Source organism: Dromiciops gliroides, chromosome 1, assembly GCF_019393635.1.
Source record: "Dromiciops gliroides isolate mDroGli1 chromosome 1, mDroGli1.pri, whole genome shotgun sequence".
In the NCBI taxonomy this organism is placed as follows: Eukaryota; Metazoa; Chordata; class Mammalia; order Microbiotheria; family Microbiotheriidae; genus Dromiciops; species Dromiciops gliroides.
Genome location: NC_057861.1, coordinates 484,971,363 through 484,998,388, shown reverse-complemented (window position 1 = coordinate 484,998,388; position 27,026 = coordinate 484,971,363). Strand labels below are relative to the sequence as shown.

The window sequence follows — 27,026 nt, the reverse complement described above, 5'->3', positions numbered from 1 at the left end:
GTTCAATCAGCATCCATATTCCACAGTTCTTTTTTTTTTCTGGATTTGGAGAGCCTTTTCCATCATGAGTCCCTTGGAACTCTCTTGTACCATTGTATTGGTGAGAAGAATCTAGTCCATCACAGTTGATCAACACACAATGTTCATGATACTGTGTACAATGCTCTTCTGGTTCTGCTCATCTCACTCATTATCAGTTCATGCAAGTTCTTCCAGAAGTACTGGCCATAAAAATTGTTTCCCAGCTTTCTGCCTTCCTTCTAATTTTGGAAGCATTGCTTCTGTTTTTATAAAACCTTTTTAATTTAATGTAATCAAAATTAATCATTTTGCATTTCATAATATTCTCTATCTCTTGTTTGGTCATAAACTGTTCTCCTTTCCAAAGATCTGAAACATAGACTATTCCTTCCTCTCCTAATTTACCTTTGATATCACCTTTTATGTCTAAATCATGTACCCATTTTGATCTTATTTTAGTATAACGTGTAAGATGTTGGTCTATGCCTAATTTCTGCCATACTATCTTCCAGTTTTCCCAGCAGTTTTTGTCAAATACTGAATTCCTATCCCAGAAGCTGGAGTCTTTGGGTTTATCAAACAGTACATTACTAAAGTAATTTACTACTGTGTCTCCTGTGCCTAGCCTATTCCATTGAGCCAGTACCAAATAGTTTTGATGACTGCTGCTTTATGGTAGAGCTTCAGATTTGGTACAGCTAACCCACTTTCCTATGCATTTTTTTCATTATTTCCTTTGATATTCTTGACCTTTTGTTTTTCCAGATAAATTTTGTTATTATTTTCTCTAGCTCTATAAAATAATTTTTAGGTAGTCTGATTGGTATGGCACTGAATAAGTAAATTAATTTAGGTAGAATTGTCATTTTTATTATATTAGCTCGGCCTATCCATGAGCAATTGATATTTAGATCTGATTTGATTTGTATGAAAAGTGTTTTGTAATTGTGTTCATAGAGTTCTTGGGTTTGTTTTGGCAAGTAGACTCGCAAGTATTTTATATTGTCTACCATTACTTTAAATGGAATTTCTCTATCTCTTGCTACTGGACTTTGTTGGTCACGTATAGAAATGCTGATGATTTATGTGGATTTATTTTATATCCTGCTACTTTGCTGAAGTTGTTAATTGTTTCAAGTAATTTTTGAGTTGATTCTCTAGGATTCTCTAAGTATACCATCATATCATCTGTAAAGAGTGATAGTTTCCTCCTTGCCTATTCTAATTCCTTTAATTCATTTTTCTTCTCTGATTGCTAAAGATAACATTTCTAGTACAATATTAAATAATAGAGGTGATAATGGACATCCCTGTTTTACCCCTAATCTTATTGGGAAGAACTCTAACTTATCTCCATTACATATAATGCTTGCTGATGGTATCTAAACCTATTTTTTGCCAAATTGCTTTCAAGTTTTCCCCTCATGTTTTGTCAAATAAGAAGTCCTTTAACTGGTCTCAGACTTATCAGGCACTGAGTTATTGAATTCCATAATTTCTAATTCTTGGTATTCTAATTTGTTTCATCTATATATTTTCCTACTTCTTAACCAGTACCAAATAGTTTTGATGATTTTTTATAAGATAGGTCTAAAGTTCTTCATTTCTACTTTTTATTATTTATCCTTAAATTATATATTTTTCATTCCTGCAAAGGTATTTTGTTATTATTTTTGCTTAGCTCTTAGTATCTTGATTAGTATAGCTTTGAATCTATAAATTGACTTGAATGTAGCATCATTTTTATTATTATTGGCAGAGCTTCCACCTTTAGTGTCCATCTTGATACAACTCTCATGTATGGTTCCAAGAAGCTATAACATACACATCAGCCATACAGCAGGAAAACCATCTCAGCAGTCAGGCTAAACCAGGTTGAGGGCAACCACCAGGCCTCAAACCTGTCAGTGAATTGGCGGGGAGGGGCGGCGTGTCTCCCTCAAGCATGTGAAGACTATATCCAGCAGAATGGGTGGATGAGAACAGTTTGTTCCAATGGTCATGAAGATGGCTAAAGCAGTCACTATGGAGTGCTTAGAACTAGGTCAGGCATCTAAGACACCAAAGTCATTTATCACCAATATTCTTGATTTTTGTCCTGGCACTGCTTTTCAATGACTTAGGAAGGAGTGGGGCTGACAACTTTGGGTAACTCTGCCTCATTTAAATCCAATTCATACACAAGTCAAGACATTACCCTCTTCATAATTGGTCATTTGTCTTCTTAGAAAATGAAGGAGGGGGGTAGCTAGATGGCGCAGTGGATAGAGCACCAGCCCTGGAGTCAGGAGGACCTGAGTTCAAATCTGGCCTCAGACACTTAACCCTGGGCAAGTCACTTAACCCCAATTGCCTCACTAAAAAAAAAAAAAGAAAGAAAGAAAGAAAATGAAGGAGGGCGGCTAGGTGGCTCAGTGGATAAAGCACGGGTCCTGGATTCAGGAGTATCTGAGTTCAAATCTGGCCTCAGACACTTGACACTTACTAGCTGTGTGACCCTGGGCAAGTCACTTAACCCCCATTGCCCTGCAAAAAAAAAAAAAAAAAAAGAAAGGAAAAAAAAAAGAAAATGAAGGACAGGGGGCAGCTAGGTGGCGCAATGGATAGAGCACCAGCCCTGGAGTCAAGAGGACCTGAGTTTAAATCTGGTCTCAGACACTTAACACTCACTAGCTGTGTGACCCTAGGCAAGTTACTTAACCCCAATTGCCTCACTCCCCCCCCCAAAAAATGAAGGGCAAACAACAATTAGCAGAGCCTAATGTTGAGTAAGGAATATCTTTCATATTATTTGCCTTTCTTTGTTTCTTTGCAGAATATTTTGTGATTGTAGCTATATAAATATTGAACATGTATTGGAAGACTGATTTATGGATATTTTATACTTTCTATTATTTCTTCCTGTGTTTTGTTATTGGTATGTAGAAAATGTTGATGATTTTTATATATTTATTTCACATATACTATTACTTAATGAAGCTTGTTCCTTTGCGGATTGTGTTGGGTTTTATGAATTAACCTACCATGCCAACTAGAAAGGCAAATATATTAGGACATTTGAAAGGAGCTATGCAATAATGAAGTGTTTACATTCTAATTGGGAGAGAAGAAACACATGTTCCTTCAGAACTTCAATGTGGTCGAGATCCCAAGAGGGAGTTAAATAGGACCAGTCGAGAACCTGGAGTTGGTTTTGCTGCTCTTAAAGAAGAAATGGGAGGTGGGGAAGGACTGTACTCAGAAAGAAAGGAATAAAAATAAGAGGAACTTATTATTGCATATAATAATGGTATATGAGATGAAGAATATAAGAACGATTTGTGGTCCTATATATTTGTATTAATTCTCATTGTATATACTTTGTATCTTATTTTTATCAGAGAAATTTGATACAAATATTTTCCCTCAATTAACAGTTTTCCTTCTTATCCTTTCTCTGTTGATTTGGTTGATGCACAAGCTTTTCTGATTCATATAATCACATTTTTTCTATTTATGCTTTGTAATCTGTACTATCCTTTTTTTGCCTGAGAATTTTCAAATAGGAATGATTGTGTCTCTTCTTTACCGGTATTAATGTCTTTGTTTTCTTTCTCCCCTTATTGCCATCATTAGCAAATCTAGAACTATGTCAAATAATAGAAAGGAGAGGGAGCTTCCTTGCTTTACTCTTGTATTTATTGGGAAAGCTTCTAGTATTTCCTCATTGCAAATAATGCTAGCTTTTAATTTTAGATGCACATTCTTATCATATTAAAAAGGGCCTTTCTCTGGATGTAATTTTATGTGGAGTTTGGTATGCTATTTGGTATGCTGTTGTTTTTGTTATAGGTTCATGGGGTCATAGAATCATTGATTTGTAGTTTGAAGGAATCTAAGAAGCCATGTTGTCCAACCCCATCATTTTAAAGATGAAGAATTTGAGAAATTAAATAATTTGTCTAAAGTCATTCAGGTAGTAAGTGTTAGAGGCGGGATTTGAACGTAGGTCCTCTAAGGCCAGAGACTATATGTTTTCCACTTTCCAGTATCATGTCATCCTGGTATTAATCAAGCTTGGTCATTAGAAATAATTTTGGATATTTTGCTATGGCCCTTTCACTAGGATTTTATTTTAAAATTTAGGCCAAATTCACTAGTGATATTGATCAACAGTTTTCTTTCTTTGTTTTATCCTTCTATAGTTTGATATTATATTTGTCTCCTACAGTGAATTTGGTAGTGTTTTCCTTGTAGTTTTTGAGAATATTTTGTGTAGGACTGTAAGAATAGTTAGGATTGGGGGCAGCTAGTTGGCACAATGGATAAAGCACCGGCCCTGGATTCAGGAGGACCTGAGTTCAAATCCGGCCTCAGACACTTGATCCTTACTAGCTGTGTGACCTTGGGCAAGTCACTTAACCCTCATTGCCCCTCCCCCCCCCACAAGAATAGTTAGCATTTATATAGAGCTTTAAGGTTTGCAAAGAACTCTATACCTTCTACCCTATTTTATCTTCAGAATAACCCTGGTGGGGATAGGTGCCATTATAATTTCCACTTTACAAGTGAGGAAACTGAGAATGAGAGAAGTTAAGTGACTTATACACACAGGTGATAATTGGAAGAATCAGGTTCTGCCATGTCTTTAGATCCCAAATCCAGTATTCTTTCCACTGTACAACACTCTATTATACACAGTAAGTACTTTAAAATTGTTTGTTAAATTGGGCAAATTTGGGCAAATCACTTCATCTCTGTGGCCTCATTTTTTCAATTGAAGGGTTTGGACCAGATGATCTCTAAAAGGTTCATTCCCTTCTAACACTGTAGTTCTGTAGGGATAACGATCTGTGTAGGTCCCCCTTCTAGGGTAGTCATGGTGCTCAAATAAGTTCCATAAAATACTTTTCAAATCTTAATGTACCATATTATAGTTAGCTATTGCTAAAATGGTTGATTGCATCTCTCAAATTACAGTATATTCTAGGAGGGAGGGTTTCAGGGTTAGGGTGTAGACAGCTGGGGATTCTTGGGCAAGGTGAGTAACAAACAGATGAGCCCATAAAGCCAGAGTCAGAGAATCCAGGGGTCAGCAGGCAACACAGTTTTGTAAAAGAAAAAAAAAAGATACTAAAATATCAGGGTCACACTATGGAGGGTGACATCCCAAAACACAAAATAGGGAGTCTTCGAAAAAGCAACAGCAGGCACAAATACTTGGTAATGGTATGATTTAATCACTTTCTCTTTTGCTCTACATCTGGGCTTTTCTCTGGTTCTTGTGAGGCAGAATCCAATAGCAGCTGGTGTGGGCACTATAGGTTGAGGTAGGCAATTGAGCTTGGAGTCAAGGGTCAGCAACAGGTCCTAGTGACTATATAAAATAATAGCTTGTATTTATATAATTCCTACTATATGCCAGACACTCTGCCAGGTATCTTACAACTATCTCATTTAATCCTCACAACATTGGGAGATAGGCACTATTATTATCTCCATTTTATAAGTTTAGGTTTAGTTAAGGCAAGTAGATTAAGGCACTTGACCAAGGTTACACAGCTAGTGTCTAAGTCTGGCTATGAACTCAGATCTTACTGATGTCAGGCCCAGTGCTCTAGCTGCCTGAGCCCATTCTACAAGAGAAACATAAAAGGAAAAGGAGAGTCTTGGGCTCCTTGAAACTCTCAGGCTACGGCAGCACAAAGCAACCTAAACAAGGGGCAAGGGAACCCAGTCAAGGTACCCTCTAATTGAGAGCCACATTTTGTCATAAGTAGGTAGGTTAAATATTTGAGAATGATAAAAGAACCCATTAAAAGTAATAGGAATCGGGGGCAGCTAAGTGGCGCAGTGAATAGAACACCGACCCTGGATTCAGGAGGACCTGAGTTCAAATCCAGCTTCAGACACTTAACATTGACTAGCTGTGTGACCCTGGGAAAGTTACTTAACCCTCATTGCCCCACCCAAAACAAAAAAACAAACAAACAAAAAAGTTAAAAAAAAAAAGGAATAGGAATCTCTCTAACTATTAGCTAATCATATGACAACTACATATGACAAAGGTTAATGAATATATGGGTTTTGTTTGTCTTTTTCAGGACTGCCCAAACAAATAGCACCTGTGAAACCTCAATTGACATGGAACTCTTCCTGCATTACTCACTCATTCCATCAGTAAGTAAACTCAGAAAATCAGAGTAAACTTCTGTAATTATCAAAAGTGGAATAAAAAATATGTCTAAATTTTTCACACTCATTTTTTCCAAACTTTTATTTTGTCAGTCTCCGAACCATGCTCTCAAACCCCATAGCAAAGTGCTTCCTACATCTTATGTAATCTATGCAAATCATTTTCTTAGTTTGTATTTTACCTTTAAAAATTTAGAACTGATTAAAATGTTTATAGTAATACATAAATTAATGTTAAACAAAGCCTAATAAAGCAAAACAATATAACATACAAATATATTTATTGATGAAATACTTTTGATGGTCTTGTTTATAACACAAAAATAACCATAATACTAATAATATTAATGTGATACCTGGGCTTAGTTGTGGGGGGGCACAAAGTTTCTACAGTTATTGAATATATTGTTCTTCATAATTCTTTTTTGACCATGAATCTATATTTTATCTTTGTAACAACTACATTAGTGTATGAATCAGATGTCACAAATGGTAGTCAAACTGGTTTTACTTGTTTCATAAATTAGAATTTTTAATTCATTTATAAGCAGATTTTTGGGTTCAAATATTTGTTTCAAAGTATTATCACAGAGCAAGTCTAGAAACAGTTCTTATTCCAGAGAAGTTAAGAACACATGTCGGGGCAGCTAGATGGCGCAGTGGATAAGCACCGGCCCTGGATTCAGGAGTACCTGAGTTCAGGTCTGGCCTCAGACACTTACTAGCTGTGTGACCCTGGGCAAGTCACTTAACCCCAATTGCCTCACCCAAAAAAAAAAAAAAAAAAGAACACATGTCTAGGACAAATGGCTTCATTAATCATTAATATTTAGAAATATCTAAGACCTAGCAACATTGTAAAGAAAAACAACTGTGAAAGACTTAAGTACTCTGATCAATGCAATGCTCAACCATGTCTGGACACCGAATCTTACAGGCTACTTGGGTCTCAGACCTATCTCTGCTCATGCTCAGATGCTACTCTGCAGTGGTACTAGCTTTGCTTGCTGCCCCCTTTTCTATTACCCTCAGTCTTCAGGCTGATTTCTCCTTGTGTAAAAAAAAAAAAATTAACCATATCTAATCTGAAAACATTATAACTGTGCATTATGTGAAAAATTATAACTTTAGAAAAATTATAATTGGGCCGTAAATACTGCCACAGTCGCCATTCAAATGTAAAAATATTTTTAACTAGTTTACTGGGGTCTAATCTAAATGGGGGCCTAATCTGGGACTTTTGACTGACTGGCTATCTGACTGCTATTAATTTCCAAAGCCAATCTAGTAGGGCCTTTTAAAAATTTCTCCATACTTGCTCTGCTCCCAAATTGATAAGAAAAAGATTAAGAAGCCTCTTAATTACATAATCAAAGTAGAATTTATTTATAAAAATCAATGTAAAAGATAAGGGTTAAGAAATGCAAATTATACAACCTGTCTGCTTTATAATAATAAGGGCCTTTGCTACCTCTTGCCTTAGGGTATGCTCCAGCTTTCTCCAACTTTCACTCTTTTTCTCCTTCACTCTAGCTCCCCTGCTTCACTTTCACTGCTCAGCTCTTTTCTTCTAACTCCAAGACCCTTTCACTTTGCCGACCCCCCCCTACAATCTAACTTTCCTCTCTGTACTGCCCCGCTGAACCCCTGCGTCTCTCTCTCACAGACTTCCTTGCATTCTCTTATTCCCGGGCATTCTTCTTCCTTGCTCTTAGCTTTTTCTCCGTCCCCATCAGTCCCTCTCTTTACATAGCAGCCTCCTTAGTGTCCATGTAGTAGCCCCCTTTCTGTCCATTCCTCTCTTCCTGTCTTATTAATCTTCCAGCCTCCTCCTTCACTGTCTTCTCCAACTTCCTAAAGCATCTCTAACTCCCCGGTATATATCTTCCTTTTCTCCCCTCAAACCTCAGGCACCCTGTGCCCCCACACATGCCAAGCTAATCTGCCAGCTGCACTAGGGCTAAGGCCAGGGGTGCTTGAAGGGCCCGTGCCCCCTGCTGCATGCCTGGGACCTCCCCACAGGCTGCGCTAGGGCCTGGCAGGACAAGCCTGGGATCTCTAGATCCCCCCAGGGTGGAAGGGGCTGGGGCTTTTTCCCCCAGCTGTCTGACCTGGCGTCCTGTAAAGCCCACGGGGCTTTTTGGCTCAGCTGAAGCACACCAGTCCCTCTTACACAGAAAAAAAAAAAAACCCTGAGATCCTAAGGCTTTTTAATCTCAGCCCAAAGGCAGGGTCCCCAAATCAAAATAAATTCCCATATCCTATAGTTCTGGGGTGGAAGAAATCACTTATTGCAATTGCTCATTGAATTTCCTGATCATTATTCAGTTTGGTGTGAACTTCAACATTTTGCTGGAGGTGGTATGTGGAAGCTAGGCACTCTGTCTCCTATTCAGGAAGTCATTTGCCCAGAAGTTCATACGTTATGATACATTTAACTCACACACACACACACACACACACACACACACACATGTTTAAGTTTATATGCTTCATGTTTAAATACAGCAAGCAGAGTGAAGATAGAGTTCATATGTGTCATGAACACCACAGTAACAGAGGCAGATGGTTCTTGGCTATATTAAGATTTGGCTTGTACCAAATAAAACCTGCCTTCATTTATGCATATTATATTAAATAATCACTGTACTGCATTCTCTGACAGTTGGATTGAATTGGCCACATTACTCTTACTTTATTGACTTTGATTTGAATTTGAATTTTTAAAAGCAGATATATTCTTCAGCAGCTGTGCTAAAAAATATCTAATTATTTTTGCCATTGCTTCATCAAGTAGGGGATGGGACTATTAGAAAACTCTGCCATAGATGATAAAGTCATCACATACCAGTTCTTGCAGCTACCCTCCTCCCCTCCTTAAAACTCCTCATTACTATCAAACATTCTGAGGAAGCTAGATAGAGTAGTGGATGGAATGCTAGGACTGTAGTCAAGAAGACCTAAGTTCAATTTCAAGCTCAGACATTTACTAGTTGTTTGACTCTGAGCAAGTCACTTAACCATTGTTTGACTCAGTTTCCTCATACATAGAATGGGGAATAATAATAGCACCTACTTCCCAGAACTGGTGTGAAGATGAAATGAGATGATATTTGCAAAGTGGCTGGCACATACATAGTAGAAAATTAATAAATGCTTGTTTCCTTCCTTCCTTTCTGTCTCAGATGGAAAGAGTTCTTGGGTCTTTGGGCTAATTTTAGGTTAAGGGTACTTGGTTCTATCTCCTCAAGGACCTTGCTCCAACATTCTTACTTTTATCATATATGCTTAAGCTCTTCTCTCACTATTATATCCTTCCTAGTCAATAGTCAGTCACAAAGGATATTATTTTGCTTCATCAAACTAAAGAAACCAAAACTTCACTGAATCTTTATTTTTAATACCAACTACTTTATCTGGAAGAAAAAAGGTCCACAATATCAAGGGAATTGATGGAAAAAAGTACTAGATCTCCAACTATTATAGCAGTAATCATTGAAACATTTGGTATTGGATAAGAAATAGAATGGTTGATCAATGGAATAGATTAAGAACCCAGCATGTAGAAATAAATGAGCACAGTGAATGAGTGTTTGATATATCCAATGATCTCAGGTACTGGAGCAACAACTCATGATTTGACAAAAACAACTGGGAAAACTGGAAAGCAGTCTGGCTGAAACTAGGCACAGCCAATATCTCACACTGTATACTAAGAAACATCCAATATGGGTACATGCTTTACATATATAGGTTGATATCATAAATGAATTAGGGGATTCTGGAAAATATTACCTCTCAGATTCATGGAGGAAGAATTAATGACCAAAAAAGAGATAGAAAGGATCATGGGAGGTAAAATGAATAATTTTGATTACATTAAATTAAAAAGGGGTTGCACAAACAAAATTAATTCAACCAAAATAAAAGTGAAAGCAGGAAAGTATGGGGAATTTTTTTTTTTACAGAAAGTTTCTCTGACAAAGGTCTCATTTCTGAAATATATAGGGAACTGGGCAAAATTTATAAAAATAAGAGTCATCCACCAGTTGATAAATCATCAAAGGATATGATAGACAGTCTTCACAAGAAGAAATCAAAGCTATCAATAGTCATATGAAAAAATGCCCTAAATCACTAATCATTAGAGGAATGCAAATTAGAATGACTCTGAGGTATATCCCAAAGGTCTATAAAACTGTACCAACTCTTTGACCTAGCAATGCTGCTATTAGGTCTATACCCCAGAGAGATCAAAGAAAGAGGAAAAAAAAGAGGAGAAAATATCTACAGCAGTTATTTTTGGAGTCAAAAAGAGTCAGAAATTGGGGAGATGCCCATCAATTGGGAAGTGCCCGAAGAAGTTATGGTACATCATTGTGATAGAATACTGTGAAAAATGATGAAGGGGGTGGTTTCAGGCAAACCTGGAAAGACTTATATGAAATGATGCAAAGTGAAGTGAGCAGAACCAGGAGAAAAATACAGAAAACAACAGCAATATTGTAAGGATAATCAACTGTGAAAGACTTAGCAACTCTGATTAATATGACTCATGACAATTCTAAAGGACTCATGATGAAAAGTGCTAGCCATCTCCAGACAAGAACTAATGGACTCTAAGTACAGATTGTAGCATTTTTTGTCTTTATTTTGCTTGCTTTTATTTTTGCAACATAGCTAATGTGCAGACATGTTTTGCGTGACTTTATATGTATAATGGGTACCATATTCATTGTCTTCTTAAAGAGTGGGAAAGGGGGTGGAGGGAGGAAAAGACTTTGGACCTGAAAAGAAAAAGAAATTTTAAATATGATGAAAATTGCAACTAAACTTTTCAAATACAAACTTTGCAGAGAATTTCTTTCAATCAAACCTTTCTTCACACCCTAAGATACAGCTCAAGCTCTTCAATTGTATCTCTTTTAGTTAAAAAGTATCCTTCTTACTGGATCCTACTTTCCTAGCTCCATAGGTTACTACCATAATCCAAGTTTCAAGGCAAGCCTGAGGCATTTTGTATGCTGCACATGTATGATTCTGAATTGGTGGAGAGGGAGAGGGAGAGAGAGGAAGAGGGAGAGAGAGGGAGAGAGGGAGAGAGAGAGAGAAACTAATAAATACATGATTCATTGATTCATAAAGTCTGCAGTTGGTGTAAGAGCTTTGGAGAAGAGAGACATTATTTTGTTTCAAATGAGATTCATTGTTCCAGACTGTTGGACAAATACCACAGAGACACAAAGAGACAGACAGACAGACGTATGAAGTGGCAAACATGTAGGAGAAGGCTCAACATAACTCTGATTTCTAGCTTGTCTCCTTTAACTTTGAGGAATTTTCTTTGACTGAGATCAGGGGCTCTCTCAATTAAGCTAAGAACTCATCTCATTCTCATCCAGGGAGCTCATTCACTATGAATTTTCTGATATATTCTTATCTGTACAGCTTCTCTAATATCTGCTATTTTCATAGATTAATAGGTTTTCTTGCTATTTGCTATTCATGATAGACTTTTATGTAATTAGCATTTGCTGGAAAGGAGTTAACATTTTAAAATTTTAACTTTTTTTTTTCTTTGCCCCAGGGTGGCTAGAAGAGTCAAGGGAGAAAATAATACTTAGTCAATTAATTTTTTCCTGATATGCTACAGCCGGTTGTAAGTGGAGGGGATTGGGAAGAGGAGGAAGATGAGGGGAAGGGGAAGCAGATAAAGAGAAGGGGAAGAAGAAAAAGAAGAAGAGCAGCTATTTTGGGGGAGTGGGAAGGAGGAGGGCAAATGGTAAGAGTAGCTGCTATTGCTAATACTTTCTACTATTCCTTACATCTAGTACTTTCTACTACTTTTCACCTACTCAGGATCAACTTCCATTTCTTCCCAGCTAGGCAACAAAATAATTAAGGAGTTTAATGCACAATGCATTGCCCCTGGAATGGGCAGAATGGGACAGGATATAATTTTCTCTATTCTGAAAGTAAGCATTACCAGTACTTGGTTTTTTTTGTTTTTTGTTCCTTCAGTTTTTCATAATTTTGGTTCTGTCCTACCTCCAAAGAAGAGTTCATCACAAGCAGCTAGATGACAAGTCATACCTCCTTGGTATCCGTTTTGGGATTGTAATGTAAGTAGGACAGAGGTTCCACCTTAAATTTCAGACTTCCTTTTCCCCTAAGAGCATGTTAGTTCTTGGGGCAGCTAGGTGCCACAGTGGATAAAGCACGGGCCCTGGATTCAGGAGTACCTGAGTTCAAATCTGGCCTCAGACACTTGACATTTACTGGCTGTGTGACCCTGGTCAAGTCACTTAACCCCCATTGCCCCGCAAAAACAAAAAACAAAAAACAAAGAGTATGTTAGTTCTTAAGTGATAGTATTTACCAGGAAGACATAGATGAAAGAACCCTATAGAGAAGTCTGTATGTTTGCTAAGTTAATCTGCAACTAAAGATAGAGAAGAAACAACATACCTTGGTGAACATAACTGGAATTGCAATGAATTAAATTAACAAAAATAATTATCTGTTTCTTGGGCAGCCATCCCTCTCATCTACCCTACCTTTCTGAGTGCTATTAAGCTAAATAACTCACATAGAAAGAGCGAAAGAATACTAAAGGACAGCCTGTGATCCAATAATATCATCCAGATGTCAAAAGAAATCAAGGAAGGTCCTCAGTATATTGGGTGGGACATCTGTGGAACATTTAGGAGAGAGCCTAAGCAGAAGTAATGCAGAACTGATGGGTTGGGATCTAAATCACTGGCAGGAATATCCACTTAGATGAGATCAGAGTCTCATTTGAGTATCATGTGTGATCAAAACTTCCCCCCTCTCAAAAAAAAAAAAAAAAGCCAGAACAAGGAGTCATTTCAAACAATCATCCAATGTCTCTCTTTCAGCATAACAGAAACGTTTTCTTAGCTTTCATGTGATACTGGCTGCTCTCATCTAAACCACTACAGAAAATGGCATGAAATTCCTCCCTTTAACTTCTAAGTCTACTTGTTTAGTCAATTAAACTCTTCATGACTCTGTTTGGGGTTTTCTTGGCAAAGACACTGAAGTGGTTTGCCATTTCCTTCTCCAGCTCATTTTACAGATGAGGAAACTGAAATAAATAGGGTTAGGTGACTTGCCCAGCATCACACAGGTAAGACGTGTCTGAGGCCAGATTTGAAGTCAGGTCCTCCTGGCTACAGCCCCAGCACTCTATCCACTGTGTGTCACCTAGCTGCCCTGAGTCTACATGGTACACTTTACTCTGCATCCTGATGGAAAAACTATCATGCAACTATTTTTTGTTACCACCCAAATCTAGCCCTCTTTAACCCAACAGGTCCAATAGTTTCATGGATGTTCTAATGACACTTTGTTACTGTCCATAAACTGAGCCAAGGGAGTATTTCTGCTTATCTTATCATTTTTATTGTCAGGGAGCTTGATCAAGGACTCTCTGATCGATACTAAATGTTTACAAGTAAAATTGCTACCAGTGATAAAAGTCACTTGCCCCTAGTAAACATATTTTCAATGTGTTTAAGCATCTCAGGGGCTTCCATATCCAAAACTTTGGCCCCTTGTGGGAAGCGTCAAACTTCAAGGATAGTTCTTAGCAAAAATGATAGTCTAAAAATAGTTTTTTCTACCTCCTCAGTCTTAGCCCTTTCTAATCCAGCATCATTAGGAGGTGATGAGACAACACTTAAAGCAATAGGATTTGAGCTTCTTATTGAAATCTTTAGTCAGGAAGTTTTGTCCTTGGGGGGAAATTTGCTGCATTATATGCTAAACCCCCAACAACCTGGATCACACAGCAATTCATCTTGTTTGCAGGCCCCTGGATTTCATTGGAACATTCAATAATCGATGGTCATATGGAATTGCATTTGGAGCAACAGCAAATAAAGTCATGTTCTTATTTTCTGAAGGTTACCAGCCCTTGCAAGTACCACAATGGGCACAAGGTAGTGAGAAGGGTTTTTTTTTTTTTAACTTATTTTGATTTCTTCTCCATTCCACAAAATGTTGCTACTCTTCTCTAGAGACCTTCAGAAATGGAATCTATCCTCATTTATTGGATAAGGCTTAGATGGTATGAAAAGTGAACATGAAGTCCCTTCAGGAGCTCTTCCTGAATCTATATAACCATGATAACAAGCTTTCTTGGATTTCGTGCTGTTTTGTCTAGGATGAGTATGGCTTCCTTCCAACAGTCATTGAAATAAGGCACTGAATTGCTGAATTCCATCCCATTAGTGATTGTATTTTATCAAGTAGTATTGATTTGCCTTGATTTTACAAACTTGCAAATGACCCATATTAGAGAGCTGAGATGGGTGAGTATATACCTAACATTCATATTTCTACCTCTACTTCCCTTGCTATGCAAACCATGGGAATGAACTTGGAGGTTTTTAGAGAGTCTGTGGGTTCCAAAAGTGAATGGTGGTCTAAAAACTGTCAAAAAAGTATCAACAACTTACAGGAGCTTGTCCTAAATATTTATAGCTTGGTAAAGTCGACCAGCCTTCCTCCTGGCCAGTCTGCCCCAGATATCCACCCATGAACTACTTGAATTTGTTTTCTACTTTGCTTTATTAGATGGTCTGACATTCCACCAATGAGAGAATAACAACCACCACTTCGACTCATATTTATACAAACTTTAAAATTTTCAAATTTCTTTTATATACATTTTCTCATTTGGTTTAACAAGCCTCCTCTTTTGCTTCCCCCTACCCAGGGAAATGAGGGTTAAGTGACTTGCCCAGGGTTACACAGCTAGTAAGTGTCCTCCTGAATCCAGGGCTGGTACTTTGTCCTCTGCACCACCTAGCTGCCCCCCAAGCCTCCTCTTTTAAAAAGAGGCAGTTGGGTGTGGGGCAGAGTGTAAGAATACTGGACTTGGAGTCAGGAAGACCTAAATTCATATCCTGCCTCATACACTCTCTAGTTATGTGACCCTAGGTTAATGAACTCTCTTAGGCTCAGTTTCGACAACTGTAAAATGGGGATAATATTAGCCTCTACTTCCCAGGGTTTTTGTGACAGTCACATGAAAGAAGATTTGTAAAAAAGTGTTTAGGACAGTGTCTGACAAATAGTAGGTGCCATATAAATGCTTGCTATTATTGCTATTTATTGTTGTTTGGTCAACAAGTCTTGTCTGATTCTTTGGGGTTTTCTTGGCAAAGATACAGGAGTGATTTGCCATTTTCTTCTCCAGCTCATTTTACAGATGAGGAAACTGAGGCAAACAGGGTCAAGTGACTTCCTCAGGGTCATGCAGCTATTGTTTGAGGCCAGATTTGAACCCAGAAAGATGAGTCTTCTTGACTCTAGGCCCAGCGCTCGCTCTTTCCACCTTGCCACTTACTTGCCCTATTATTGCTATTATGTGTAGCTTTACAACATCTCAAGCTTTTGACAAGGTCTAGTGTATGAGGACAGATTGTGTGGCTGCTCACAGCATGAAAATGCTCCTTGACTTCATCTGGAAAAGGAAGAGAGACAGGCAAGTCTGCATGGTCCTGCATTCATTCATAAGTCCAGTCATGGAAACCCGTGCCTGGGTTCGTTCAGGTCACTGCCATGAAGCAGGAGACTCTTCCTTTTAAAAATGATTGTCTTCAGGGGTAGCTAGGTGACACAGTGGATAGAGCACCGGCCCTGGATTCAGGAGGACCTGAGTTCAAATCAGGCCTCATACACTTAACACTTACTAGCTGTGTGACCCTAGGCAAGTCACTTAACCCCAATTGCCTCACCAAAAAAAAAAAAAGAATGTCTTCACTGTGACAAAATAATGTAATTAAGCCATTAACACCATTTACCCTTTCTCTTCTCAGCTATTGTGCTCCTGATAGGAGGCATTGAAGTTGGACTCTCGCACTTCCCATTTTTTGCCTGCCTTTCATCAGATTTTCGACTAATAAGTTCCATTCTTGGATTTGTGTACTCTTTAATATGGTAAGGGGCATGATGTTTCCATACAGCTCATTTTAAAAGTCCTTGTAGCAGCAATAGCCAGAAAATTTTATTTTTTTGAAAAATTCTGTTAAGAATTGAGTAACCCCCCCTATGGAAATCAGGATATCCGAGAAGGTAAAGTGCATCTCAGTCCTTATTTGAATATATCCCTCACTTACTCACTTAAAAAAAAATTTTTTTTGCAGGGCAGTGAGGGTTAAGTGACTTGCCCAGGGTCACACAGCTAGTAAGAGTCAAGTGTCTGAGGCCAGATTTGAACTCAGGTCCTCCTGCATCCAGGGTCGATGCTTAATCCACTGCACAACCTAGATGCCCCCTCACTTACTCACTTTTTAGGTCTCTGTTGCCTCTGAAGCACAAACAGATTCTAACATTTAAAACCCTCTACAATCAGCTTGTAAGCTATTATGCCCCAGCATAATAGCCAAACTGGACTGTGGTTCCCTGACTTCAATATGTCATTTCCCACTTTTGTGCATTCATATAAGCCATGCCTTTTACCCGGAATATACTCCCTCCTTAGGGGCAGCTAGGTGGCACAGTGAATAAAGTACTGGCCCTGGAGTCAGGAAGACCTGAGTTCAAATCTCACCCCAGATACTTACTAACTGTGTGACCCTAGGCAAGTCACTTAACTCCAATTGCCTCAGATATCTGGGGCTGTCTCCAGTCATCCTGATGTATATCTTGCCACTGAACCCAGATGGCTCTGGAGAAGAGAGTGAGGTTGGTGACCTTGCACAGCCTTCCTTCACTTAAATCCAATTCAATGCAAGTCATGGCCTCACCCTGGAGTCAGGGTCCTCTTGGAGAACCAAGGACAAACAACAAACTCCCCCCTCATTATTTTCTTTCAGAATCATTCTCTTCATTTAAGGTAGGAGTTTTAAATCTTTTATGTGTGTCTTGGACCCCTTTGACAGTCTGCTAAAACCTATGGCCCCCTCTCAGAAAAGGAAAAGGTTTCAAATACACAGAATTAAAAGGAAAATCTATTATATTGCAATACAATTGTTAAAAATATTTTAAAGCAAGTTCATGGACCTTAGGTTAAGAATCTCTGCTTTATAGAGCCAAGATGGTGGAGGAAACGCAGTGAGCTATTGAACTCACTACATGATCGCTCAAAAAAAACCATCCAAATAATGCCATAGGACAATTCTTGGAACAGCAAACTCCACAGAAGAATCCTTTCCAAGGATGTCTTGGAAAGTCGGAAGGAGGGAGCTGCTGTGCTGAGACAGGAGTGGAGCCCAATCCCACAGTCACCCTGACACAGATCCAGTCCCAGGAAGGCCTCACCAGAGAAAGAGCCTCTGAATCAGCTGTAGTGCCAGTGTCATCTGTAACTAAGCTCACAGTCTGGTGAGAGGGCTGAGCCCTTGGCAGGGGGGAGACTACAGGGGTCTATGCTGGTGCTAAGGCAGAACATGGATTTTTCACCCCTGCTGGGAAGCAGGAGGTAGGCTTGAGTAACAGTGGCCCAGGTTGGGGAGGGGCACAGAGTCATCAGAGCTGACAACCACAACACACAAAGCTGGTTGATTAGCAAGTTGGTATGAGGTAATCTATGGACCAGGAAACAGACCAGGTGAGTGAAGAACGTGCTCTTCCTTAAATCATACCACCTGAGACCTACTGGACCTTGGGATACTGCAGCCTGTAAACAGTGCCCCACTTTAAGGAGCTAAAAGTCAAGTAAAAGAAAGGCAAGATGATCAGACAGAGAAAGGTGAGGACCATAGAAAGTTTCTTTAGTGACAAGGAAGATCAAGGTGCACCCTCAGAGGAAAAGTTCAACATCAGCGCCCTTGTATCTAAAGCTTCCAAGAAAAATATGAATTGGTCTCAGGCCATAGAGGCACTCAAAAAGGACTTTGAAGATAAAGTCAGAGAGTTAGAGGAAAATAATGGAAAAAGAAATGATGGTGATTCAGGAAAGACATGAGAAAAAAAGTCAACAGCTTGAAAAGCCAAATTGGTCAAATGGAAAAGCAGGTACAAAAGCTCTCTGATGAAAATAATTGTCTAAGAATTAGGATTGAACAAATGGAAGCTAGTGACTTTATGAGAAACCAAGACACAATAAAGCAAATCCAAATGAATAAAAAAATAGAGGGCAATGTGAAATATCTTCCTGGAAAAACTGCCAATCTGGAAAATAGGTCCAGGAGAGATAATTTGAAAATTATTGGTCTACCTGAAAACCATGATCAAGGAAAGAGCTTAGACATCTTCTTCCAAGAAATTGTCAGGGAAAATTGCCCTGATATTCTAGAAGCAGAAGGTAAAATAGAAATTGAAAGAATCTACCAATCACCTCCTGAAAGAGATCCCAAAAGGAAAACCCCTAGGAATATTATAGCCAAATTCCAGAGCTCTCAGGTCAAGGAGAAAATATTGCAAGCTGCCAAAAAGAAAGAATTCAAGTACTATGGAGCCCCAGTCAGGATAGCACAAGATCTAGCAGCTTCTACATTGAAGGACCAGAGGGCATGGAATATGATATTTCAGAGGGTAAAGGAATTGGGATTACAACCAATGATCACCTACCCAGCAAAACTGAGTATAATATTTCAGAGGAAAACATGGGACTTCAATGAAAAAGAGGACCTTCAGGTATTCGTGATGAAAAGACCTGAACTGAATGGCAAATTTGACTTTCAAATACAAGACCCAAGAGAACCATAAAAAATTGGAGTTAGGGGACATACCTGGGGTCATGCAGTGGGTGACTGTCTTGTGTCTGAGGCCAGGTTTTGGCTGGGATCCCCCTGGGTCCAGGGTGGATGTTTTGTCCACTGTGTCACCCAGCTTCCCCATGATGATATCTTTAGGGCAAAATTGAGGGGTGAGGAGAATGCACTGGCGTAGGGGGAAGGGGAGAGGTACCATGGGGTGAAATCCCACATGAAAGAAACAGGAAAGGGCTTATGGAATGGGGAAAGAGATGGAAAAGGAGCAGGGCAGTAAATGAATTTTATACTTATCAGAATAGGCTCAAAGACTTTAATCTCATCAGAGTTGGCTCAAGGAGGGACTAACATACAGTAACTACATACATAGAGTAATCTATCTAACCCAGCAGGCAAATAGGAGGGGAAGGGGATAAAGAGGAGGGGCAAAAGAAGGGAGGGCAGCTTGGGGGAGGGGACAGACAGAAATAAATCCTTTTTGAAGAGGGATAGAGTGAAAGAAGAGAGATAATAGAGTAAATATCATGGGGAAGGGAATAGGATAGAGGGAAACAGTTAACAATAGTAATAGTGAAAAAGAGAAAAAATAGAGAAAAAGAGAAAAGGGGGGAAATTGTACAAAAATATTTATGGCAACTCTTTGTGGTGGCTGATGTGTAATTTAAAATTCTAAATGTGGGTTCTAATCTGTCCCCCCAGTTTTGGGGATAAGTGAATTTAGGTTTTTTAAGGGTTTATTGAAAAAATAGTAAAAGAAAGAAAGATTGAGAACAGATTTCCTATAACCTGGCAAATCTAGCCTTCCTAATCTCCCCCTTATGAAGTTCTCTGCTACCATGCCTATGTCTCACAGCCAAAGAGGAAGAACTCTCTCCCCAGCATCCCTTCCTGCCTCATGTTCCCCTCCCAGAAATGGAAGCTTCTTCAAGCTGATTGGCTAGTGTCATTCAAATTCATTGGTTCACTGGAATGGAAGGTGGTCTCAATGTAAAGTTCAAAGTTTTTAGCTTCTGAGAACAATTACTTTCTTAAGTACCCTTAAGTACCAGCCAGATGTGCTTACAATCTAGTCAACTTGAAGTAAACCAGTAATCCAGTCAGCAGTCAGTAGCCTTATCCAATTCAATCAGTTTAAACCAATCTCCAGGTGGGCCCCTGAGTATTTGCTAAATCTCATCTATCACATTCCATTATCTTGACACACTGAGAATTGGGAATCAAGGGAATGTTCATCAATTGAGGAACGACTGAAGAAGCTGTGGTATATGATTGTAGTGGAATGGTATTGTGCTATAGGAAATGACAAATAGGATGATACCAGAAAAACCTGGAAAGACTCATATGAACTTGATGTAGGAGGTAAAAAGGGGTTAATAGGAAAACCTAAGACCCAAGTTCTAATTCAGATATGAGCTCTAAGAGGGATTCAGACCCCAGCTAATGGATAATTTACAAGTCAGGATGCTAAGTTCTCTTACCCACATAAACCAGTACCCATAACGGGAACATAAAGGGGTAGGTCATATAACAGTGAAAAAATTGACAGGCTATAGAAACTCAGACTAGGAATATATGATAAATGAAGATGTTTTGAAACTAGCCATGGGAATCAGAAAGAGACATGTGCAGAAAAGGCCACATTTGTCCCCAAATTCATCTTATGATGTATAAACCCCCAAAACACACCTCCCTGAAAAAGATACCCACCTCAGGGGTTGGCTTAGGACCCTAAGAACTCCAAATTAGGATAAGCCCTTCTCTGTACCTCCCCAAGGTGGAGAATATTATAATGAGTAGGACAGGCCCTCCCTTGTACCTCCCCAAGGTGGAGATTATTATAATAAGACTGATAAATCAATTTATCCATACTATAAATATAACTGTCTTTCCTTTTCTTATTTGAGAGATACCTTTCCACTATTCTGGTTCTTTTCACTCACAGTATTGGAATAAAACTTGGGAAACTGAGTCACCAAGTCTTGTAATTCTTTTGGGACGACACATGATCAATTTGACCCCAAATTCCAGCCCACATCAAACTGATGTATAGTGAAGTGAGCAGAACTGGGAGGACATTGTGCATAGTGACAGCAGTATTGTTTGATGAGCAATTGTGAATGACTTAACTACTCTCAGCAATACAATAATCCAAGACAATCCCAAGGGACTAATGATGAAGCATACTATCCACCCCCATAGAAAGAACTGAAAAAAGAGCACTTGTGGATTGTACATATATAACCTGTATCAGATTGGTTGATGTCTTGTGGAGGGGGGAGGAAAGGGAGGGAGGGAGAAAATTTTGGAACTCTAAATCTTATGAAAATGAATGTTGAAAACTAGCCTTACATGTAACTGGAAAAATAAAATAAATGTTTGTTGCACTGAAAAAAAAAAAGAATCTCTGTTTTAAAGCTTAACTCATGTTGCCTCTTCTGCATAGTCTTCCTGCCCCTCCTCTTCTCCTCTCCCCCCAAAAATATCCTCTCCCTCCTCAAACATTTCTTTTTTTTGTTTTTGTTTTTTTAGTGAGGCAATTGGAGTTAAGTGACTTGCCCAGGGTCACACAGCTAGTAAGTGTTAAGTGTCTGAGGCCAGATTTGAACTCAGGTACTACTGAATCCAGGGCCAGTGCTCTATCCACTGCACCACCTAGCTGCCCCTCCTCAAACATTTCTAAAACACTTTGTCTGGATGACCCCTCCTTCCTCATCACCGTCTACCTTGTGTCTTTATATGTGTCACATCATACTTCCCCCAGCAACACCCCCATCTCACCATGTAATCTCTTTGGAGGCTGGGACTTTTCTCACCTATGTGTCTAAAATTAAATAGAATGTAATTGTGTCAGTAAAATTTCTAATCGGAGCAAAGAAATACAAACCAGAAGGAAACAGTCCTGGCCCATGACCCACAGTAGTTATAAGTCTCACAATGTTTGAAAATCCAGTTCATTAAAGAGTCCACTGTATAGCAAAGGAGCTGAACCTACAATTTCATTCCTATAGAAACCTTCTGGGGGGGTGGGGAAATTCCTCAAAGTAGAATCTTAGAGGGTCACCTGGAGCACTGAAAGACTACGTTATTTGCCAAATGTTCCACAGCCACTAAATGTCAGAGGTGAGTCTTACATCTACGTCTTCCTGGCTCTGAGGCCGGCTTTCTAACCGTCATGCCTAGCTGCCTCTCCATTCTCCACAATATGGTGGGGGTGGCGGGAGGGAAAGAAGTAGGGTGAGTATACAATTGTAGTCCTGGTATTTGATTTTTAAAAATTTGATATTTTTAATGCTGCTCCTTGTCCTACTTGAGAGAAACACATCATTTCCTCTCTCTAGACCTCAGAATCTAGAAAATGAGATTAGGCAGGGTGGTCTTCAAAGTAGCTTTCTGCTCTCTAATGTTCTGTGATGCTGTGAATCATTCTTTCCACAAGAGTGTGCTAAGCAATTGAAGGGAGTGTACTAACAAACAAATTGTTGTTGTTTTCAGGTTTACCATCACAGTCTTGTATATTGTTCAATGTCCACACGGGCAGGTAAGTCAGTCTAGGGAAGGAACAGTATTTTAATATGTTCATTTGTCCACCGTGTATCAGTTTCCACAAGCGGTCTTTGAGTAAATAAGTAAAACAATGAGGAATCATCTGTCTTCCCAGTCTGCATCTGCCCATTCCTAGGAAAATGTTCAGAATTACTCAATACACCAAAGCATGTTTCTCTAAGCTAAATGAGAGCTGAACAATGATAAAATGCTAGAGTCAGGAAGATCTAGGTTCAAAGCTTGCTTCTGACTGTGTGATTATGGGCAAGCTATTTAACCTCAGTTTCCTCATCTGAAAAATGAAGATAATACCTTTAGGATAAAAGTACAGTAGTCGAAATTCATTCCTTTTAACCCTGTCCATAAATTTGTTTTTTTTTAAATAGTAATTCAATATAATTGATTTCCTTTGTAATCTTATATTTTATATTTTGCATTTTAAAAGCTTATTCTGGGGCAGCTAGGTGGCACAGTGGATAAGGCACTGACCCTAAATTCAGGAGAACCTGAGTTCAAATCTGGCCTCAGACACTTGACACTTACTAGCTGTGTGACCCTGGGCAAGTCACTTAACCCTCATTGCCCTGCAAAAATTTTTTTTAAAAAGCTTATTCTGAGAAATGTCTGTAGATTTCACCAGACTACCAAATAGGTCCATGATAAAAAAAAATAAAAAGCTTAAGGACTCTTGCTCTACTATTTACCTTAAAAAACGATGGGAGCTTCAAATGAAACAATCAATGACTGTAAAGCATTTGGCAAATCTTAAAGTGCTAAATAAATGAAAGCCAGCTCTTAGTTTCAAGCAACAGGAACACCCCAAACCCAAGTGGGGTGCTTCCAAGTAGGAAGCTTTGAAGCTCAGAGACTTTCTGTTGAGAAAGAGGCAAGAATCATAGCATGTGAAAAACATCCAGAACTGGAAGGTCTCTCAGAGGTCATCTAGTTCAACCCCTTTATTTTTTAAATAATAGAACTGAAGTCCAGAGAAAATTAAATTACTTGTCTAAAGTGACATAAGGAGTAAGTGTCCAGTGCTGGATTTGAACCCAGGTTTTTGACTCTATATCTATATATTTTCCACTGCCTTACTTGGGCAAAACAGCAACACTGTGGTGAAAAAACCTTGGTATCCTTTTCCATTTCACAGACTTAACACTGATATTTGTTAGTATCCACGTACAGCAGCTAGGTGGCGTAAAGGATAGAGTGCTAAGCCTGGCATCAGGAAGATCAGAGTTCAGATCCAACTCAGACACTTATTAGCTGTCTGACCTTGGACAAGTCAATTAATCTCTACTTGCCTCAGTTTCCTCAACTGTAAAATGGAGATACTAAGTGCCTACCTCCTAGGGTTGTTGTGAGAAGTGGGAGAATATTTATAAAGCATTTAGCACAGTGCCTAGCATGTAGTAGGTGCTAGATAAATGCTATTTCCTTCACTATTACACACACACACACACACACACACACACACACACACACACATTTAGGCTTTCATGAAAAGAGATGCTAGGAGATTGAAGTAGCTGCTCACCTATCATTTAGTTATCCTGGTACTGACCCTGCTTTGAAAAAAGTACAATCAGAGCATTAGATTTTCTTCATTTTCCAAAGTTACCTAACTATAGGATTAAACCAAGACTTCTGCAAAGAAACTATCTGTAATAAAAAGGAAAAAGAAAAATCCTTTTCTGTATAATTAATGAATCATAAAGCTGTCAAAGAATGCTTTTTACAGGTTTTAGTATCTGATAAAAATGAAATGGAATATAGAAAACAGTGACCAAAACTTAATGAAAAATGAGATGAAAGGCTAAGGTGTTGAACTAGTCTCTGGACAGAAATATTTCCCCGTCACCTGTCATGGTGCCTGAAATTTCACCATTAGAAATTAATTCCTTTGAGTTGTTCAGATGTTTTAGTCTTCAGGAATAGCCTTTGAAATAATAACTTCAGAAAAGACAAAATTTCAAGTTAAACTAACAGTTTAGGGGGGCTATTATGAGACTAAGATAGCCTGCAATGGTAGTGAAAGCATTGAACTTGGAACTGGGAAGCCCTGGGTTCAAATCTGGCTTCAGATGTTTACTAATTCTGTTACGATGGACAAGTCACTTAACCTATTTGAGTCTCAGGCAGCACCCTAAGACTACACGTGTTAGAAGGTTGCAGTCTGTTACAAATGGCAGGAATTATGACAGTAATGATAAAATTACTAGTCTAGAACTGTGATTCATGGGAGTAAGGAATTCTCAGTGGGGAAACTCCTTTCCCTGCTGTAAATCAGCAACTTCTCTGTAACTCACAATATTAGGGGACTGCCTTAGTGATTTGTCCATGGTCACAGAACTAGCTAGTTTGTGTCAGAGGCAGGATTGGAACTCAGGTTCAAACTCAGGAAGAATGTGTCTTCCTGACTTAAAGACCAACCCAGTCTCCACTATAGCTCAAGAGAATAATGTTCCCATTTAGATATCAAGTTACAGTTTTTTATCATAAAAGTATTTTATTATTTTCCAGTCACATGTAAAGATAGTTTTCAACATGTGTTTTCATAAGATTTTTAGTTCCAATTTTTTTCTCCCTCCTTTCTTTCCCTCCCCCCTCCCCAGGATAGAAAGCAATCTAGTATAAGTCATGTATGTACAATCACATCAAACATATTTCTGCATTAGACATGTTGTGAAAGAAGAATTAGAACAAAAGGGAAAGTCTTCAAAAAAGTAAAAACAAAAGGAAAAGTAGAAACATTATGGTTCAATCTGCATTCAGAATCCACAGTTCTTTTTTCTGGATATGGAGAATATTTTCCATCATGAGTTCTTTGGAATTGTCTTGGGTCATTGCACTGCTGAGAAGAGCCAATTCTGTCACAGTGGATCACCACACAATGTTGCTGTTACTGTGTGCAATGTTCTCCTGGTTCTGCTCACTTCACTCAGCATCAGTCCTCAAGTTACAGTTTGCGAAGCACTTTCACATACACGATCTCATTTGTTTCTTGGATCAAGTCCTTGTCTCAGAAGGAGAAAGAAGTGAAAAGATGGAGGTGGAGAGGGAAGGGAGACAACAAGTATTTATTAAGCACCTACTATGTGCTAGGAACTTTACAAAGGTCATCTCATTCAGTCATTCACAATAACCCTGGGAGTTGGGTGCTATTATTATGCCCATTTTACAAATTGAGGAAACCGAGACAGAGATTAAGTGATTTCCCAGGTTTCCACAGTTAGTATCTGAGGGCAGATTTGTACTTAGTTCTTCCTTGACAACAGGTTTTGACAACGTCTACTCTGCCATCAATACACAATGTTAGCACTAGGAATCCTCAGTTCTAGTACCAACTCTGTCACAAACTAGCTGTGTGACCCCAAACAAGTTTCTCTGCCTCTCTGAGGTTCATTTTCCTCCACATAAAATGGCACTAGGTTGTGGAGAAGAATTAGATGCAAAAATCTCCAAGTCCCCTTTCTCCCTTTGATGCGTCATAGCCAGGCAATGGTAACCAATGCAAATTTCCACCATATTTGGAGCAGATACTAATGCCTCCCTTCCTTCAAGACTTCTAAAGTCCTGTATTTGTCTGTTTTGGTTTCTATTGCAGCTAATTGGGGCATATGAAACTGTTATTTTCTATTGGCCTTCCATGCTGTGTCTGGCTTTCCTCCTGGGCCGTTTTGTGTACATGTTTGTAAAAGCTCTGAAGATTCATCTTGGTTTGGAGGTTCAAAATGTGAGTAGTGCCCATCTCCACACCCATGCTGCCTTTAAAAAATACAGTCAGCTTTATGATAATCTATTTAGGGTGTCTGTGTGCCCATGTAAGATATGGATGTCCACACAGGGTTGTCTAAAATGTGGCTGGAATAAAAATCCTTGGAATCTTGCCCACTCCTTTTCCAAGGGAGATTACACTTCCTGCCTTCAGATAAACAGAGAAAGGGCTGCGAGTCTCTAAGAGGGGGACTGGATTAAAATTATATCTGTCTTCTTCCCTAGATATTGCTGGTCTAAGGGCACAAATATGTTCAAAACAATAGCTACTTTCCTGTCACTAGACCTTAAAGGGAGAGGGTCACCCTAAGCTTATACTTACTGGTATGGAACCTTCCCATCAAATGCTGCTTTCTCAAAAGACCATCTAAATCATGAATGTCAAGAAAATCTATTTATCCAAACAAACGAGCAAAGAGAAATTGGGGAAGTTACAAAGATTAGAGCGTTACAAAGAATGAGCACCAGAAAAATTACACGGATGAATGAGCCCTTCTGATGAGAGCAAGATAAGACACCAACTTGAATCAAGTGATGTCACCCAAAAAGAAATGTTTGTCTCTCCAATGCATCTCTCTCTGTGTCTCTGTCTCTCTGCAAAGTTATCTCTCAAAGAATGTGTTTCTCTATCTCTCTCTCTGTCTCTCCTTTCTTCTTTTTTCTCTCTGTCTCTCTTCTCTCCTCTCTCTGTCTTCAAAGCATCTTTCTCTCAGACTGCCTCTATCATATCCCCCTCCTCTCTTCTTTCTCTCTCTGCCTCTCTTCTCATTCTTTCTCTCTTCTCTCTTCCTCTCTGTCTCTCTGCCTCTCTCATCTTCTTGCTCT

The 27,026-nt window shown here is 39.0% G+C and overlaps 1 protein-coding gene across 4 annotated transcripts in view; it reads left to right on the top strand.

The window, feature by feature from the left end:
* Window positions 1–27,026, top strand: part of LOC122735654 (stimulated by retinoic acid gene 6 protein-like) — a 91,767-nt gene that overhangs the window by 30,128 nt on the left and 34,613 nt on the right. For all 4 annotated transcript variants that reach the window (XM_043977377.1, XM_043977378.1, XM_043977379.1 and 1 more), the window contains 6 exons: window positions 6,105–6,180; window positions 12,217–12,317; window positions 14,029–14,159; window positions 16,044–16,164; window positions 22,374–22,419; window positions 26,032–26,160. In XM_043977377.1, the coding sequence (XP_043833312.1) occupies window positions 6,105–6,180; window positions 12,217–12,317; window positions 14,029–14,159; window positions 16,044–16,164; window positions 22,374–22,419; window positions 26,032–26,160 (604 nt within the window). The remainder of the gene's footprint in view (window positions 1–6,104; window positions 6,181–12,216; window positions 12,318–14,028; window positions 14,160–16,043; window positions 16,165–22,373; window positions 22,420–26,031; window positions 26,161–27,026) is intronic.